Source organism: Fulmarus glacialis, unplaced genomic scaffold, assembly GCF_000690835.1.
Source record: "Fulmarus glacialis isolate BGI_N327 unplaced genomic scaffold, ASM69083v1 scaffold5430, whole genome shotgun sequence".
Lineage (NCBI taxonomy): Eukaryota > Metazoa > Chordata > Aves > Procellariiformes > Procellariidae > Fulmarus > Fulmarus glacialis.
Genome location: NW_009186959.1, coordinates 39,471 through 55,996, shown reverse-complemented (window position 1 = coordinate 55,996; position 16,526 = coordinate 39,471). Strand labels below are relative to the sequence as shown.

General features: G+C 36.9%; 1 protein-coding gene across 1 annotated transcript in view; it reads left to right on the top strand.

Moving 5' to 3' along the window:
- Nucleotides 1-12,304, top strand: part of LY75 (lymphocyte antigen 75) — a gene marked incomplete at its 5' end in the record, with an annotated part of 42,095 nt that extends 29,791 nt beyond the window's left edge. Inside the window, 11 exons of the mRNA XM_009573226.1 lie at nucleotides 1,164-1,395; nucleotides 3,139-3,307; nucleotides 4,505-4,666; nucleotides 5,603-5,725; nucleotides 6,147-6,341; nucleotides 6,726-6,946; nucleotides 8,040-8,214; nucleotides 8,738-8,905; nucleotides 10,186-10,308; nucleotides 10,747-10,914; nucleotides 11,930-12,304. Coding sequence (XP_009571521.1) covers nucleotides 1,164-1,395; nucleotides 3,139-3,307; nucleotides 4,505-4,666; nucleotides 5,603-5,725; nucleotides 6,147-6,341; nucleotides 6,726-6,946; nucleotides 8,040-8,214; nucleotides 8,738-8,905; nucleotides 10,186-10,308; nucleotides 10,747-10,914; nucleotides 11,930-12,114 — 1,921 coding nt within the window. The remainder of the gene's footprint in view (nucleotides 1-1,163; nucleotides 1,396-3,138; nucleotides 3,308-4,504; nucleotides 4,667-5,602; nucleotides 5,726-6,146; nucleotides 6,342-6,725; nucleotides 6,947-8,039; nucleotides 8,215-8,737; nucleotides 8,906-10,185; nucleotides 10,309-10,746; nucleotides 10,915-11,929) is intronic.
- Between the last annotated feature and the right edge of the window lie 4,222 nt (nucleotides 12,305-16,526).

Sequence of the window (16,526 nt, the reverse complement as noted above, 5' to 3'; positions counted from 1 at the left end):
CTTGCTACCTTGTTTCCAATTTGGTACTCCTTGATGTGTGATGGTGCCCTTGGTTCCATGTTCTTTTTTGTAGCTATTTACTAAGTGAAAGCATTTGGCAGCAGACACAAACCACTTCAAACAACCTGTTTCAGCCTGGTCACTTTTCTGATCTATTGAAAGCTGTAAATTGCATATAGATATCAAATTAATATTATGTTTCTGTCTTCTGGTGTTTTTGAAAATGGTCCTGTCGGCCTACCAATCAGCCATTTATATCCTGTTCTTTATGGAGTAATTTTTTTTTTTTTTTTTCCCCCCTCTCTGAGTTTTTTCTGCTTGAGATATTTTAAATGTCAGGGTTTTTTTCCCTTTTAGAGAGACCTATTTATTTTTGGTTGTGTATAAAATTTTTGGCATTACCAGGTTTGCATGCTTTAATTTACCAGCCGTGGGAATGTTTGCATCTTTTATTAACTGCAGTTGCTATGCATCGCTGAGCTCTATGCCTTCAGTACGATGCTGATAACTGCGATAACGCTCAGTGCTTAGAGCACAAATAGTGAATTATACCCCTCCCTATGCAAGGTGGATTTTCTGCAATTAGTTAAGCACATGTGGAGGCAAAATCAATTCCCACTATACCCATGGATGGCAGTAAGGAATTCTGGGACTGTGCTGTACACTGCGAGATCTGCATAGACAAATTTTGTGGCCCATTAGATTCGCATAAGCATAAATCTACAGGCTCCACAGAGATAAATGAGTCAAGTTTAGCTGTTGCTATATTGCAGCAGAGAGCAGTTGCTCTCTCCCATTCTTGTATTTAATTAAAGTTATAGAATATGCTTTTAATTCAATAAATAGAATTTTTAACATGATTTAGAAGTTAGTTAAAAATAGAAAACATAAAAAGATGTGAACCTAAGTTGAGAGAGAGAGAAAAATAGATTGGCTGAAAATTATCCTTCTTACTTTTTTTCTTTTATATATTTTCTATCTAAAGTGTCAAAGATACTTGCTTTTAGCTATAATCATTAGCATAATCTACTGTCTAAGAAAATATTTTTGATTTCTTTTTCCAGGGGAAATTCAAACAGGTTTTTCTGTTTGTTACAGAGAAATTGGGAGTTTAAAATGTATTCCAGTGTTTAACTACCTAATAACTGGATTTCTTTCTTTCATATAGAAACTGCTGATAACCAGACAGAGCAAGTCCTTAATGAAACATTGAGCTATCAAAATGTTCAATACATGGTAATTCTGAAGAATTTGTCCTGGAATGATGCAATGGCTGCATGCATAAGTAACAAGATGCAGCTGGTTAGCATCACAGATCAGTTCCAGCAGGCTTTTCTCGCTGTTCAGGCTGCCCTTCGTAATTACCCACTGTGGATTGGACTCTTCAGCAGAGATGTAAGTTTTATTTTCCCCTCAGACTGTGGCTTAAGGTGATTTTTAGAGTTGTGTGAAATAGTAACTGGGATGAAGAGATGCAATGAAAAATTAATTGCTGGGGTAACTGTTTTCATTTAGGGATAACCGTCTGGAGGGTCTTGAGATTAATGTTCTGAATCTTCAGTTCTCCAAGTTACATAGTTGTTGAACTCCACTGGACAGATTGATGATGATGAGACAATTCTTTTTAAAGATTATGGGATGAAGGCATATATTGTAGGGTAGCACCAACATAGATCGCTGAATCATCTTTGTCTCTTTTGTTAATGAATAATTAGTGTTGCCATTTAATGTCATCGCCACTATTTACAGTAGCACTCTAGAAAGACAACCCAAAATCTGTTTTAAAAGGGAGAAACTAGAAGTGGCAGATGAAATCCAAAATGAATCATTGAACACTTCTGGAGATACATTTCTAAAGCTTAACTTAGACTCTGTTGTTACTTCATGTTGTTTGTGCCTGTGTTTTGAGAGGGAGACATCCCTGAGGCAGGTTAGTGGGTTTTTCTTTTTCCTTCTGTTTGTTTTGTCTTTGGAAAAGTCAATGCAGGAGGTACTGCTTTGCCTTTAGTAGTCAGAGGACCTCTTGAAGGTCTTCATTGTGGACTGAGAGCTTTCTCAGCTGTTAATGAAATGGCTTGGGCTTGCTTGTAGGGTTTATCTTTTTTGTCAAGCACATGAGTCTTGAGATAATTGCAAGAAAAAAGTTAAAATTTATTTGAGAAGTGCCTTCCTTACAAAGGTTGATGGTGCTCACTCAGCACTCTGTGGTGTTATGATCTTCCTATGTCAGTGACGGGCTACTACCAGGCAAAGTAGGGGGAAAAAGTAGAAATTTGAGTATATACTTCATGGAGAATATTTTTAAAAGGAAACAGGCATTTAATCTTAGAGACGATGGGGAAATCAGAACAACCTATTTTCCCTCCGCTTTTGAATCTTTATCTGTAAGTGAAGATCAAATGATTCATTTTGCTGGATACAATTCAGGCATGCACTAGCTTTTTACTATTGCAACACTCGTTATTTGGGCACATTTAAAAAGTCACATGAAAGGAAACTATAATGAAAGTGGTCAACAGAACTTGTTACTCCAGTGCTGGAATCATAGACACAAAAGAAAGATACAAGATAAATCAAATTACAAAGCAGTAGGGGGATTTCCTGGAGAAAACTTTTAAATGTAAGATTCTTAAAGGATGGCATGCTTGATGTATGTGGGCTTTTTCTTATTCCTCCTGCATCCTCCAGGGCAGGTACGCATCTGATTTATTAAATCAGTTAAGTATTTAATAGATTACTTTCAACTCAGTGTGGAGTAACTGAGACTGGGCCTTATTCTCAGATATTATCAGTTTTCCAAGACCAGATAATTATATCCACCACTGATTTGCAGGTGCAAATGGTGTAATCTGGGCATCTCATTGCCAGGCCTTCCTCCATAAGCATAGTAGTTAAACATCAACATTTGATAATTTGCCATCCACTTCAGCTAATTCATATTTTTGCAAGTGCAAAACTTAAAATAACAAAGCTTGTTATATTGTGAGCAGCAGATCAGATTGCGAGGGCAGTGGAACACTTATAGTTCTCACCAGAGACACTGTAAATGTCTAGCAATGTAAATATATTATCATGTCATTTTCTTTACCTAGTATTTTTTACTATGTAAGCTCATCCCTTTTACTCATACAATGCTAGGGTGGAAAACATTATGGCTGGCTGGATGGGAAACATGTTAGTTTTAGTCGCTGGTCTGAAGATGATGAAGAAACAAGCGAAGAATGTGTGTTTTTGGATACTGATGGCTTCTGGAAAACTTCTGACTGTTCCTCTGAAAATCGAGGTGCTATTTGCTACGCATCAGACAGTATGTATCCTAGCATCATACTTACAAAAGCTGAATTTTGTTTTATTATGAAGCGTATTTGATAATTGCAGATTGTAACTTCAAAATTACAACTTTTTTTAACTTGCATTTCCTCAGACAGGCTGATTTGCATGCCAGGAAAAAAAGAAACAAACTTCAAATAGGGGGCACAGACCTGTTAGTCTAAATCCACGTTCCTTACAAATGAATTCAGCATGGGTGCTTTGGGCCAGACTGTACCCTACGTATTGTCGACTGATTCTACCTTTGCACTGTTTCTGTAAGGTTGTTGCATACTAATCTCTCTCACTTGCATGTGGAAGAAGATTCAGCTACCTCTGTACTATTTACATCTTAATATTAGGACCTCCTGAAATCCCTTCAGACGTAGAAGTCTGTACAGGGAGGAGGTACATGACTAGGTGGAGAAGAAAGATAGCAGGTAGACACTGAATTGAAAGGCATAAATTAAAGTCACCTGCAGTTCACAAAACCCTTCTAAATATGTACCACTTATAGCAAGACAGGTTAGAATATAGCAGGACATCTTTTGGGGTGGGGGGGGATACATATGTAGCATGGCCCTTTTCTGAAAAATAAAAAAGATCTTTCCAAGAGATCATCACAGATTTCTTCGCTATGAGACCATTATAATTTGTTTTGGTTTTTTTTTTCCATGAGGGGACACAGTTAAGCCATTACTGTGACTCAGTATGTACAACAAAGTGTGTACTTGGCATTATGATATCCTTAACTATTTCGTGCTTGCAGTCTGAGCAACTGCAGGAAGAATCCTTCTCACTTCTCAAGTATTGGGTAAAGCCACAGAACTGAGATGTGTTGCCAGCTATGAATAGCTTATTTGTTATGGTGATTTACCTTCATACAAGAGGCAATAAGAGCTTTTAGCTATTAGTCCACACTTGGCACTTTTATGTAGGGATTTTATTCTTAAAACTCTATTACATAACAATTATGAAAAGTTGTAAGCGTCTGTCTTCTTACTGCTTACATGCTTACTGCTGGTTTTGTTACTTTAAAAAAAATCACCATTGTGAGGAAACTGAAAACAACGATGTATTACACATTAGAGGATGGCACTTAATTTGTCTTCCATGTTTTTAAATGGTACCTGAAGGTGGTTTGTGGTGTGTCAGGTTAAGTGTTGGTCCTGAATGTCTTCTTTCCCTTCCTTAGAGAAGATTGAAAAAGAACAAGTTACACAAGTTAAGTGCCCACATAAGATTAAAAATACACCCTGGATATCATTTAGAAACAATTGTTACACTTTTATGATAACAAAAAATAGATGGAGAGAACTGAAGTCTCAAGAAGCTCATCATTTATGCAAGAAAATGAGTAAGTACTTTGTCATATTACAGGTATTTTTGGACTTATATCAGCTTGAGGGAGATGAGTTTTAGATTTGAGTCACTGTCTTAAACCGGCAGCAAAGTGAGTGTTGAGAAAGGTTGTAGCATTTGGAATTGTGCATTAGTGTTGCACTGCGTAATGCTGTTTGCCCTTGCACTACGTTGATAAAGAGTGCCAGAGCATGGGTGGGAGAGTTTGAGAGATGGCTAGGAACTATTGAATTCTGAGATCTCTGAAAAACTGGAAGGTTGGGGTTTTTTCTCTTTATAATATGCAAGTTTTAAATAGGTTGGGTAGTTGTTATCCCCTTGGCAACATTCTGGCTTTACAGTTTATTTCATGGGGTTTTTTTTCCCCCCTTGCTGTGTGGAACATTTAGGTGAACAAAGTAAACAGACTGAGAATAGTCCAATTCAGAAAAGCACGTGGGCTTTTCCTGTCCATCCTGAATGAAGTGTAAGCTTAGGAACAGCTTCCCTCTTGTATTAAAATATTGCTCATGGCACTTCGAACATGCATCTTTCCAGAAACTGTTCTTATTTTTCATTAATTGATTTCAATTCAGTTTTTTTCTTAATACTGTTTCTTTACTAGGCAGTTCAAGAAAATCAGGAAAGGTTGCTGATATTTTTATGTTCTATGTGGAGAACTTTTACTACATGAAACTTGAAGTGACAGTAGAACCCACAAATGTCTCTAGAGCTGATGTCTTTCATTTATCCACAAAACCAGGGGAAGCACTGTTGATAATACCTTTGAGAATTGTTTTTGTACTGTTCATTTAGTTATTATGTTATAAAGGTCTAGCCTTTACACATTCTTGACCTATCTGTAATAATTAACAATAATAGCAAACAAAATATTTATTTTGTAACTGAAAGGTGAATTTGTAAGAAAGTAATTTAAAAAAATTTTCAACAGACCCAGAAGCATTTGTTCTTAGTGTTCGAGATGAAGAAGAGAATAACTTCGTTACTGAGCAGCTTCGTTCATTCAGCGGTCTGGCTATGTGGGTCTGGCTGGGTGTGATTTATGATGACAGTGGTAAGATTTAAGTTTTTTTTTTTTCTTAATAATTGGATTGGAGACAAAGTGTGCAGTATTTTAAGTGCATGATTCTTGCATGTTTCAGTATACAACTAAAGTGAAACTGAATGCAAACCTATAATAATGCTTATCTTCTAGAAGAAAATAACTGGACATGCTTCCTGTTTGTGTGATAATTGGATTCAGTATGTTCTGTTTAGTCTAGATTTGATTTCCTTGGAAAGCAGGACTTAAAAGGGCCTGGATGAGTAATGCTAACATATTTAGCATTGCATATGGAACTGATTTACAGTAACTTAGAGTATCACTGCATTTTTTCTAAACTGAATATCTGTTAATGTCATTAATATATTCAAAATTAAATGGTATTTGTACACATAATGCCAATGTTTTAATAAATATGCAATGTTTTCCACAGATAAAGTTCTGAAGTGGTATGACGAAACTCATCTGACTTACAATAACTGGAGGCTGGGAAGACCTAACATAAAGAAGAACAGTTTTTTTTCTGGTGTAAATCTTGATGGTTTTTGGGATATTTATAATTATTCTCAAAGTTGGCATGCTCATCACTATAATGTGTACAGTATTCTTGCCTGTAAAATCGAAAGGGGTGAGTAGTAGAGAAGATTTATGTGTAGTATTGGAGTGTTGGATGAGGGTCATAATGTAAGTCTTGGTTGTGCGGTACCTGCTGTATAAGGCTTTGGTTTATCTCCCAGTGAAACACATGGCACAGCTGTCATGGGCTTCTGGGGTTATCTGTGCGTCACTGCTGTGATATTCTGATCAGGAGGAATGTGTTTGCTGTACTCCTCCATCAACTGCTCACAGTGTTCAAAGTAGCAAAAGATAACTTACTTGGTACAAGTGGCTTGTACTGAACACTTTAATGCTGGAATGACATTGATAGAGACGGATTTTAATGCTTTCTGTATGTTCCTAGTAACATGAATGAAGTGCACAGAACTTGTTATCTTCTTACTCTTTGAAATAGGACCCCAACAGCACAAGCCTCCATTGCCTGAGTCTATTCTACATGGAAACAGAACATACAGGATCCTTCAGAAAAAGTTAACATGGTATGAGGCATTGAGAGAATGCAAACACAATAGGAGTGATTTAGCAAGTGTACACAGTGAATCACAACAGTTATTTCTAGAAGATATTGTCAAGCAGGATGGCTATCCTCTGTGGCTTGGGTTGTCAATTCATGATGTAAGTATATACTGTTGGTAACCTCAGTAACAGAGCTTGTAAATAATTTTCTGCACAGGATATGAAATATTTTCTTATGCTTTTTTCCAGTTTCTTGGAATTTCTATTCTGTGTAGTAAATTACCTACTTTTTCAACCCCATGTAACGTATGTTAGAGAATATTAAATTTTAATGTATGTAGCCACACTGAGATATTTTTCCAAATCCTTGAAATTTTAGAATAATATAAAGGTCCCACCCACATCATGCCTTGTGGCACAAAGAAGTGCAATTTGTAACACTACCTAGCTTTAGAGGCTCCAAATTTATGGCCCTCTGTAGGGTCAGATTCCATTAGCAAATACAATCAGACAGGGCTGTATGGAGCCTGTTTAGTCCAGGTCAAGACTGGCCCTTCTCCCAGGAGGGATAGCAAGAGACAGTGGCAGATCTTCCTCCTCCTCTGTCTGCTTAACCTTGGAGCCAAAAGCCTGTGGCTCCAACCCTGCTCTCCACACTACTCCCCAGACCTGGCCATGGTAGTTAATTGGCAAGAATAGCCCTCTGCAGAGAAGTGTGTGTGATTTCTATGCATACCTTTACTACCTCTGCCCGTCCTTTCGTCTGAATGGGTCCCTCCACCTCTCACAACTGACCCTTCATTGTCATGGGTTTCCAGCAGCGTATCTGAAATAGGAACTAGCACAGCAAACCATTTTCGAGCTGGCCAGCTTTACTTACCGAGACTGTCTCAACAGTTTAGCAGTTCGCAACATATCTAATAACGTTCATAGCAAGGAAGGCAGACTACTTCAACGCAACAGCAGGATGAAATTAAGTAAAATGTTCCCCATAGAATAAAACAAGCAGAATTGCAGGTTTAAACTTACAAACATGCCCCAATTTCTCAGATCACACAAGTGAGCAGGATTTCTATGTTAAGAATTGATTGAAATGTTGTACATTTATTCGGTATGGATTTAGAAAATGAGGCACTTGCACTTTATCACTCTACAAGGGATAAATATTCCTACATGACTTATTAATGACTGACAAGATTTAACCACGACCATATGCAGTGGTTTAAGAATTGTGGGTTTTTTCTTTAATTAGGGAAGTAAAGCTAATTTTGAATGGTCAGATGGAAGCAACTTTGACTACTATCCTTGGGAATTAGAAAACTCAAATACTACTGAGAACTGTGTTCTATTGGATACAAAAGGGTCTTGGAACCGTACAAAATGTACAAATATTGCTGAAGGTGCCATTTGTTACAGTCCTCCAAACAGTAAGTATTATTTTTAATGTTTTGTGAAGTTGTCTTAAGTATTCTATCTTTACATGTTGTATTTAGAACTAGAAATGAAGGCTGAAATACTACACGTGATTCCCTCTTTAAGAATAGTTGTCTATCAGGAACAATAAAACACTTTTTAATACTTAAGGGAGATTAATTCTCTCCATTCCAGTGGCGAAAATCTAAACCAATCCTGGTCACTTTTTGGTCATCTGTGTTACGAATATCAAATTGTATGTATCTTTTCTGAATTGAAATCCGTATCAAACATGTACACCAAACTTCAAACCCCCCTAGAAGGCAAAAAAAAAATGGTTCCCAAGTCTTTGGGACTCATCTTATGCTCATTTTCAAATAAATTTATCTATGACACATGAAGAAGGAATGTGAACTGTTGAATCATGGTTGTTGGTAGGAGAAGTAGTCCTTGTTAATACTTACTGTCCTGTAACTACAAAGAGACTAAGTGCAAAATCCTGCAGCAGAAATAATGTCACTTTCTTTGTCTTTGCAGAGAGACAATTACAGCCACAGCAAGTGAGCAGAGCCCCAGGATGCCCGCAAATCAGTGGTACCCTACAGTGGATACAGTATAAGGATCACTGTTACGCATTTGACATGGCGTTCTACAATTTTTCAGTATATAATGTGGAAGATGCTAAGAAAGTCTGCCAGAAACTGAGTATGTTTAGACTCTTTATCACATTACAACTTGTAATTAGACCATTATTTGAAAAGAAAAAAAAACCCCAATAACCAAAAAACCTACACTGGTTATACTTTAGCTTTTATGCTTCTTTAGTTTAGGAAAAGTAATAGCAAGCTTTTTTTTGAACCTGATTAAGGTTCTTGGTAAAACTCTGTAATGTGCTGACAGTTTGTTTGGCACACAGATATCTGCGAGTAAAATGCAGATAGCCATTGATAGAGGATTCAAAAATTTAAGGCTTACAGTTTGGAGGAAACCATTTTATTTGCATACAGTTAACTTTATTTATAATCAAGTTAGTGCTGTTAGCAGTGTTTTCTTACTATATCCTTGCATCAGCTGCTTGCTAATAGGGAGCCTGCTAACCTATCGAATGGTTCAAAGCACGTACTTTATAGATATTATTAAGTCACATAATATCACTAAAAGCCTTAATTCTGTGTAAATTAAAGGATTTTCTTTCTTCTTTGATAAGCTGTGTGGGGAATTGTATTGTGGAAGATGATGTTAAGCAGTCTCGTGTATAGAATTTTTAATCAGCTTCTTAGCTTAGAAGCTAGTGACTGTCATAACTTACTTTTATTGAATTATCTTATGATGTGAAGTTGAACTCGCTATGTAGGATGAAAAAGAAGAGGTGCAAGTAGTCCCAGTCCTGGATGCAGTTTTATATTCAATCCTACCTGGCCTGGTAGTTGAAAGAGAAAGTGATCTTTCTCTAAAGTTTCTGGCATATATTTGCATATACTTGTAAAGAGTGGGTACACTCTGAGCCTGTTTCCTGTATACCTTTCCTCCCTCTTATTCCATAATTGCTATAACACTGTATAAAACCCGAGACACAATGAGAGATTGATTTAGAAATTAACTTGACTCAGCAAAATGCCAGGCTTTTGTTCAACTGTATTTTTGAAAAGGGCTTATTACTTGGACAAGACTAATAATTCTGAATGTGGCATATCTTTTGATATCTTCCATGTATGTAATCCATAGCTGCAGTAAGTTTACTCCCATTTTATTTTGTATGACCTGCTTGAATAACCAGTCATCTGAAGCTGTCTTGTATAACATCATGCTATATTTTAGGGAATGGGGGTTTATGTCTTTATTCTGCAGGTTACTTCAAACTAACGTTACAAGCCCAGATCAGCAAATCTTTTCCCGTAGTAATTGTTCCCACAGAAAACTCAATGTACAAGCACCATGAAAAATCTCTGAAGTTGCAATTCTGACTGGTTTTCTCTTCCCCTTAGATCCTTCAGCAACCCTTCTGACTATAGTGGATGCTGAAGAAAATGCATTTGTGAGCGCACACATAAAGGAAAATGATCTCATCACCAAGAACGTATGGCTTGGCCTAGCTCAGAGCTCTAAGGGTAAGAAGTAGCAACCATGTATGAGCATGAGTGTTTCATGTGGTAAATCAAAATGCATAAATCCTCAAATAAGAATACAGTTTTGTAGTGTTGGTAACCTACAGTAACTTCTGCCTGAGGTTGGAATCCCTCATTTAGCATTATAAAGCCCTTTGGCTGGACTTCATTGTAGCTTAAATGTTTTCCTGTTGCACACTTTATCAGGAGTCACTGAAATTCATTTTCCCCAACACTGTCATTGATGCCTAATGGTTAAACTGCAAATGCATCAAATGCTAAAAATCTGGAGAAGAGGTGTGGCTAAAAGTGATGTGTTCATATTTATTGGTTTTAATATATGGGATAGATAGTCAGACCTGTTTCTTTTAGCAACATAAAGAAATCAATAGATTGTGAATGTTTTGGTGATCTAAACTAAGCAAATTTTTTTCCCAACAGATCAGACCCTGAACTGGCTTGACGGCTCATCAGTTAACTATGTCAACTGGGAAAATAAAACTGCAGAAGTCAATGAAAAATGCAGTGTTATCCTGTCTACAACTGGCACGTGGTCCAAAGTTGACTGCAGTCATAGTCAAAGCAGAGTGGTTTGTAAAGCTCCTTTAGGTACGGAAGCATTGATTTTAGCAGAGACTTAATTTTGTAGTGGCTATATTCAGGATTTTCTTTTTTTTGGTGGGGAAAGTCTGTGTTGAAATAATGAAAGTGCAATTCACAAAAGAACCCGTCAAGTACCTCTGCCTAAGCAGGAGCCTTCGGTTGCTGTTTTGCCATAACATTGCATTGCATTTCAGGGGCAAATTCTCTGGGAATTTACTTCTCCTGGCTCCCACTATCCACTTAAAGGGTAAGGGAGAGAACTGAAATTTCCACTTAAAAGAGAGCATAGAGTAGTTGCTATTGTTTCTTACCACAGGGTATCTCTCATAGGTGAGTCTGTGTAGGTGGGAACAGAAAGACTTCTGCTTGTAATAGATTCCAAATAAGCAGGTACTCCAGATTGTGTTTTCAGTCGTGAGGAGGCTTCTGAAAATGGCACCCCGCAGCTTCAGAAAAAGACTTGGGCCTCACGTTACTTCCTGATACTCTGCTGTGTCCAGGAAATAAAGCAGTTACCCGAGCATTAAGCAAGCAAGTTTCTGAGAAGCAGTGGAATTTTTCTGATTTTGTATACATCTTTACTGAAGTGGAAATGCAGGAACAGATTTAACTTCATGCTGCTAAGGCAGACCTCAACAACATTTTTTCAGTCCAAGGGAAGCATAATTCCCTTCCGCTCCAAGAGAGTCCAGGAACTCATTAGATTTTTGAAGTATACAAACCTTGAAATGAGTGCAGCATTTACGAATAGGTTTTTGGGACCTCTGGGGTCCGTTCCAACCTAAACATGATTAGGAAATTAACAACAGAATGATCAATAGCTAATAGGTGCTGATTCATATGGGAACCTAACTTCCCACGTGATGAAGTGAAGACTATTAATATGACGAAGCAGTTTGCCTTAACTGCAACTAAATGCGTGTAGTATTAGTGTATAGCTACCTAAGCATCAACTCCCTGACAAAATATTCTTTCCAAAACTCTCTTAAAGAATAACTATTTGTGTTTTCTTCTGTTACAGGTTCTAATCATACTGGGGTGGCTGTAGCATTTGCCTTGCTAATTATCTTTGTCCTCATTGTTGGATTAGTGTGGTATCTCTATAAAAAGAAGCGTCTTCACTGGAGTGCCTTCTCTTCAGTACGCTATCAAAGAGGGATGAATGATGATGAAACCGATGATGTGTTCACAAAAGATAGCTATTGAGAAACTGTTCTTTCTGGGCAATTTAGCATGAACTTCACTATGTGAAGCCATAAGGAATGAACTACTTGACGTTTTGTTACTTCTTTTTGGAAAAGTAGTAAGAAGGTTATTAATGGGGGCTAAATTTTGTTCTTTTATACAAGTGCAATTTTTATTCAAGTCCATGGTAGTTATTTACATTTGGCCTCAGCCATTTAAGGTGCAAGGTTTCTAGTGATATTTTTAAATTTACAGTATTTTCTCTCTTTACTGGAAAGAGTTTTTAATGGAATAATTAATGCCAACAGTACTTCATGCAACATCACCTTAACGAATGCACTTAAAATCGCTAGATGAATTCTGTAGCTTTGTACAATTATCCATCAATAATTTCATGCCAAATGATGTACCATTTTGATATGCTATAAGGGTTTTGCTGCTAGCATTGCGTTACCCTGTAGAAGCTAACACAAAGACGATAAATAGGAGACAAATTGTCTTTGTGTAGCAACTTTTGTAATAAGCAGTTATAAATTTTGATATAGCAGGGAAGAAGGGAGTTACCAGACAACTAAGTATTCATTCCCATCCAACTAGAATTTAAATTTTCTTGTTATAGTGGAGGAAGACTATATTGTGATTTTTCTTCCCCCCCCAAAGACACACACAAAAAAAATCATGTTATAGTGGTGAGAGAAGACTCTTCCTTAGAATGTAGAATATATGTACATTTTGAATAAAGACTTATGGGGAATACCCTGCACTAAAGCTATGCCATCTAGGAGTAAATTAAATAAACATAGAATATTTGAAGCCTGAGACTGGCAAGCTGGCAGATCACTACTCTTATCTCCTGAAGGTGGTAGTGGGGCTAACAAAAATACCCATTAAGGGCTAACTGCAAACACAAGCAGAACTCAAGATATAGTAAAAGCCTTAGCCCTACAAAAGCAAAGGCATGAATGTTATATTTTATCCTGTGACATAACTGTTCTTTAAGTAAATGGTTCAGTTTCTTTTCACAGCTCCTTTCACAAAATTTTGAAAGCTGAATGTTTACAGTGAAAATCAGTATCTGGACCTAAGCATTAATTAAATAAGATTAAAAAACCTGCACTTAGAGAAAGACGTACCGAATTCTAGCTTATGTCTTCAAACTACTCTGAAATTAGACCCGAGTGATTTTCTTGTAGATCAAAACACAGAAGAGACCTGCTCCATTTTATGATCACCCAAGGACAGTGTTGCAGTACAGTGTTCCTTGTTCTGTAATGAGATACTCCCCTAATACATTTACTTCCCCTAATACTCTTATTTATACTAGGGTTAAATGCCTAACTTTGTAAGTGAAATATGTCATCTGTCCAAGAAACAAGATAAATTTTTTTTTGTGAGAAAGAATGTATGATAAATAAACTTGTGTACGTAAATGCTAAAAATACTTGAGTATTTTACATAAAACTTAAACTTGATTTTTGTATGTGATGAGTCACTGTGGCCTTTTCTATGCACTCCAAAGAAAACTATAAAGGGAAAAAGGGAAGACAGAATTGTATCTATTAACTACATTAATGATTTGATCAATTAATGTTTTGAAAAAGTCTTTAGACTTTTTTAATGCACAATGCAAAGAACAGGCACATTTAGTTCTGTGAAGGAGGATATGTAAAAGACCAAATCCATTCCCCATGTAATGGTGGTATATGATATGATAAATAGGAATACACTTGGTCTGACGTGCTGAGAAAAGTACTACTGATTTCTCTGAAGCAATGGTGCGAGGTCATGATGTTCAACTGCCTTTTTTCCCCTGCAGTTTACTTACGTTGACAGCACTTTTCTTTGTTCTTGTTTGCACTATTTTGATAAGCAAGTGTTTATCGTTTGTATTAAGAAATAGAGAACTTCTTGTAGATACCGCTTTAAAGCCTGTTAAAACAGCAGCCTGAAGGGGCACAGTAAAGGAACCATTGTGTTAGTTTGCTGATCAAAGTAGTAAGCACTTTTGCTGTTTACTTGGTACTTTGGGCACAATTGTAAACATTTTCTTTCTTCTTTCTTGAGGTAACTTGTAGAAAAAGTAGTTATGATGATAGTTACTATATAATGAAAATAATTCTCACCCATCTTAAACTTGGTATGAGAAGCGTTTGAAACGTAACAAAGCCTGGTTCCTGTCATCTTCTGGTTTAGCTTATACGCCTAAGTGCTTTGCCAAATGACTCCTAATGTAATGGACTAAAAAAAGTGGTGTTTATTGTCCTTTTCTAACAACAGTAGTAAGTGGGGAAAATTATTCACAAATTCTCATGTTTTGAGATTTACTAGTTTTATAGATGTTTATACTTTGAGCATTTTTAGGTGTGAATCTGAAATGGAAAAAGGAAATTAGTAATAAAATCCTAATTCTCCAACACACATGAATATATACTTTTTATAAAGAATGGTATATGTTATTCTTATGAATGATGTAAATAATTTTTAAGGCCCCATTTCTCATATTTGTTCATCATACCCAAGTTGTCTAATCACTGGTAATTGTTATTTGAGTAAGCACAACTGCCTTAGCGCAGGTGAGTAACCCACTTTGTTTGATACACATAGAAAGATTATTTAGCAGTATTGTTATTGAAAGAATAAAGTTAAATAAAACACTAAACTGCTTACACTGGTTTTATTTCCATGGAAGCAGTTATCACAGCTAAGGTACAGCTCATTAATCTCTGGGTAAAAAAAGCACATAGCACAGGGGCTGTGATCACAATTAAAGCAGATCAGTAAGTGTTACCACGATAAGAAAACTTTAGAGGTAATAAAAATCTTTGATGTATTTAAAAAGAATGCCAGTAACTTTTTTTTGCAGTTGAAAACATACTTTATCATGGAACATGGTTATAATACCTAGCTTTTATCAAGCTGCTTCTGGGTTTGCGCAGAAAGGGAACATTACTCTGCCTTTTTTTTTATTCAGGCTGTAGTTCGTTAGCATCTTGTGGCCCATCTTGGCTCCAAAGCAGTTTATAAGGGCTCCCAACATAACTCCTCATAAAATATGGGCAAAGTTAAGTTACTTTCAGCCATGTAACATTTGCAATTAAAGCATGAGATGTATTCATTTTAAGCATCGTCTGAACTCTGAATTCCAGACCTCCAAAATCTGTGACTGCTGGTCAAAGGGCAGTGTTATTTTTACTTGCAGTAATGGCTTGCTGTGCTTGCTGGGAGAAACATCCCATTGCGCAAAATGATGAACGAGGTCATCTGTTTCAAAAACATTAATTAAAAACTGAAGATGATGAGCAGAGAAATAGAAGCACAGAAATGAAGCGCTTTTCCCAGATCACAGAGCAATGGAGTTGGGAAGACATCCTAAAACTCCTTCATCTCGGAGCACAGACTGTCTGCCGGACTGTGGTTGCTCTGGACAAAAACTGTCCAACTTCAGGTAAATGCACAAAGGTTTTTTGTACGCTTACAACTTGATGTGTGACTCTGTCTCATTGGACTCCCTCTTGTTAGGGCAGAGCTCGCTCCTGTGGGAATGGGCTCCTCCCACGGCGAGTAGAGCAGCATGGGTTTTGGTTCCTCTTCCTGAGTTTTGCCCAGTCTCTGAAGACTGTGTCATGGAAAGGTTAATCCACGCCTGCCAGTAGACCAGGCAGCATTTTTTTTTCTGTTTCTGCATCAATAACTTAATTGACACAGAAATCAACCACAAGTGCTTACGCGTAAGCAGCATTTGGGCCTGATGCATTTGTTACATTTCTTACCATTTCTTCCTTTTTCTTTAAACCAAATGCACCATCTGCTCATTGCTCTGGACATATGTTACACATCTAAACATTTTTGAAAGGAGGAAGTAAGGAAGTAAATTGCGTGGCCTGTCAGTGATACTTTTTTCGCGAGGCTGCAAATAAACAAAGACCAAGCATTACTTTTGTTGCTAAAAGTCAGAATTACAATTTGGGCCCTTTATGCATCCGCTGTTGCTGCGTGTATGGAGCACAGTGGGATATGTAACACCCAGGTTCATAATAGTCAGTCAAATTCATGTCAAGAAGTACATAAAGTTCTTATTGACCAAATTAAACAGACTTTGCATAGTTTTAAAGCGAGAACTATGAGCAATATTAAAGAACTAAGCTTAGGAAAAACAGGAGATTAGCTACTGGAGAGAAAAATTCAATTGTCACTCTAATGGACCTTTCCCATTTAGTTCTGAAGAGTTTTAAGATGAGAGTTGACAAAGCACTAGAAAAGGTAATTTTCTGCTGATAGCAAATTAACTTGCAAATGGTGCATAGCATAAATGCCATTTTAAAATGCTGTTATCTTGTTTTTATTCCTTTAGGGTATTTTCACATTGAAAACTCCTGTGCACTCTATCGTAATATCTGCCAGTAATTAAGATTTTTAACAGACTGGGGGGGGGG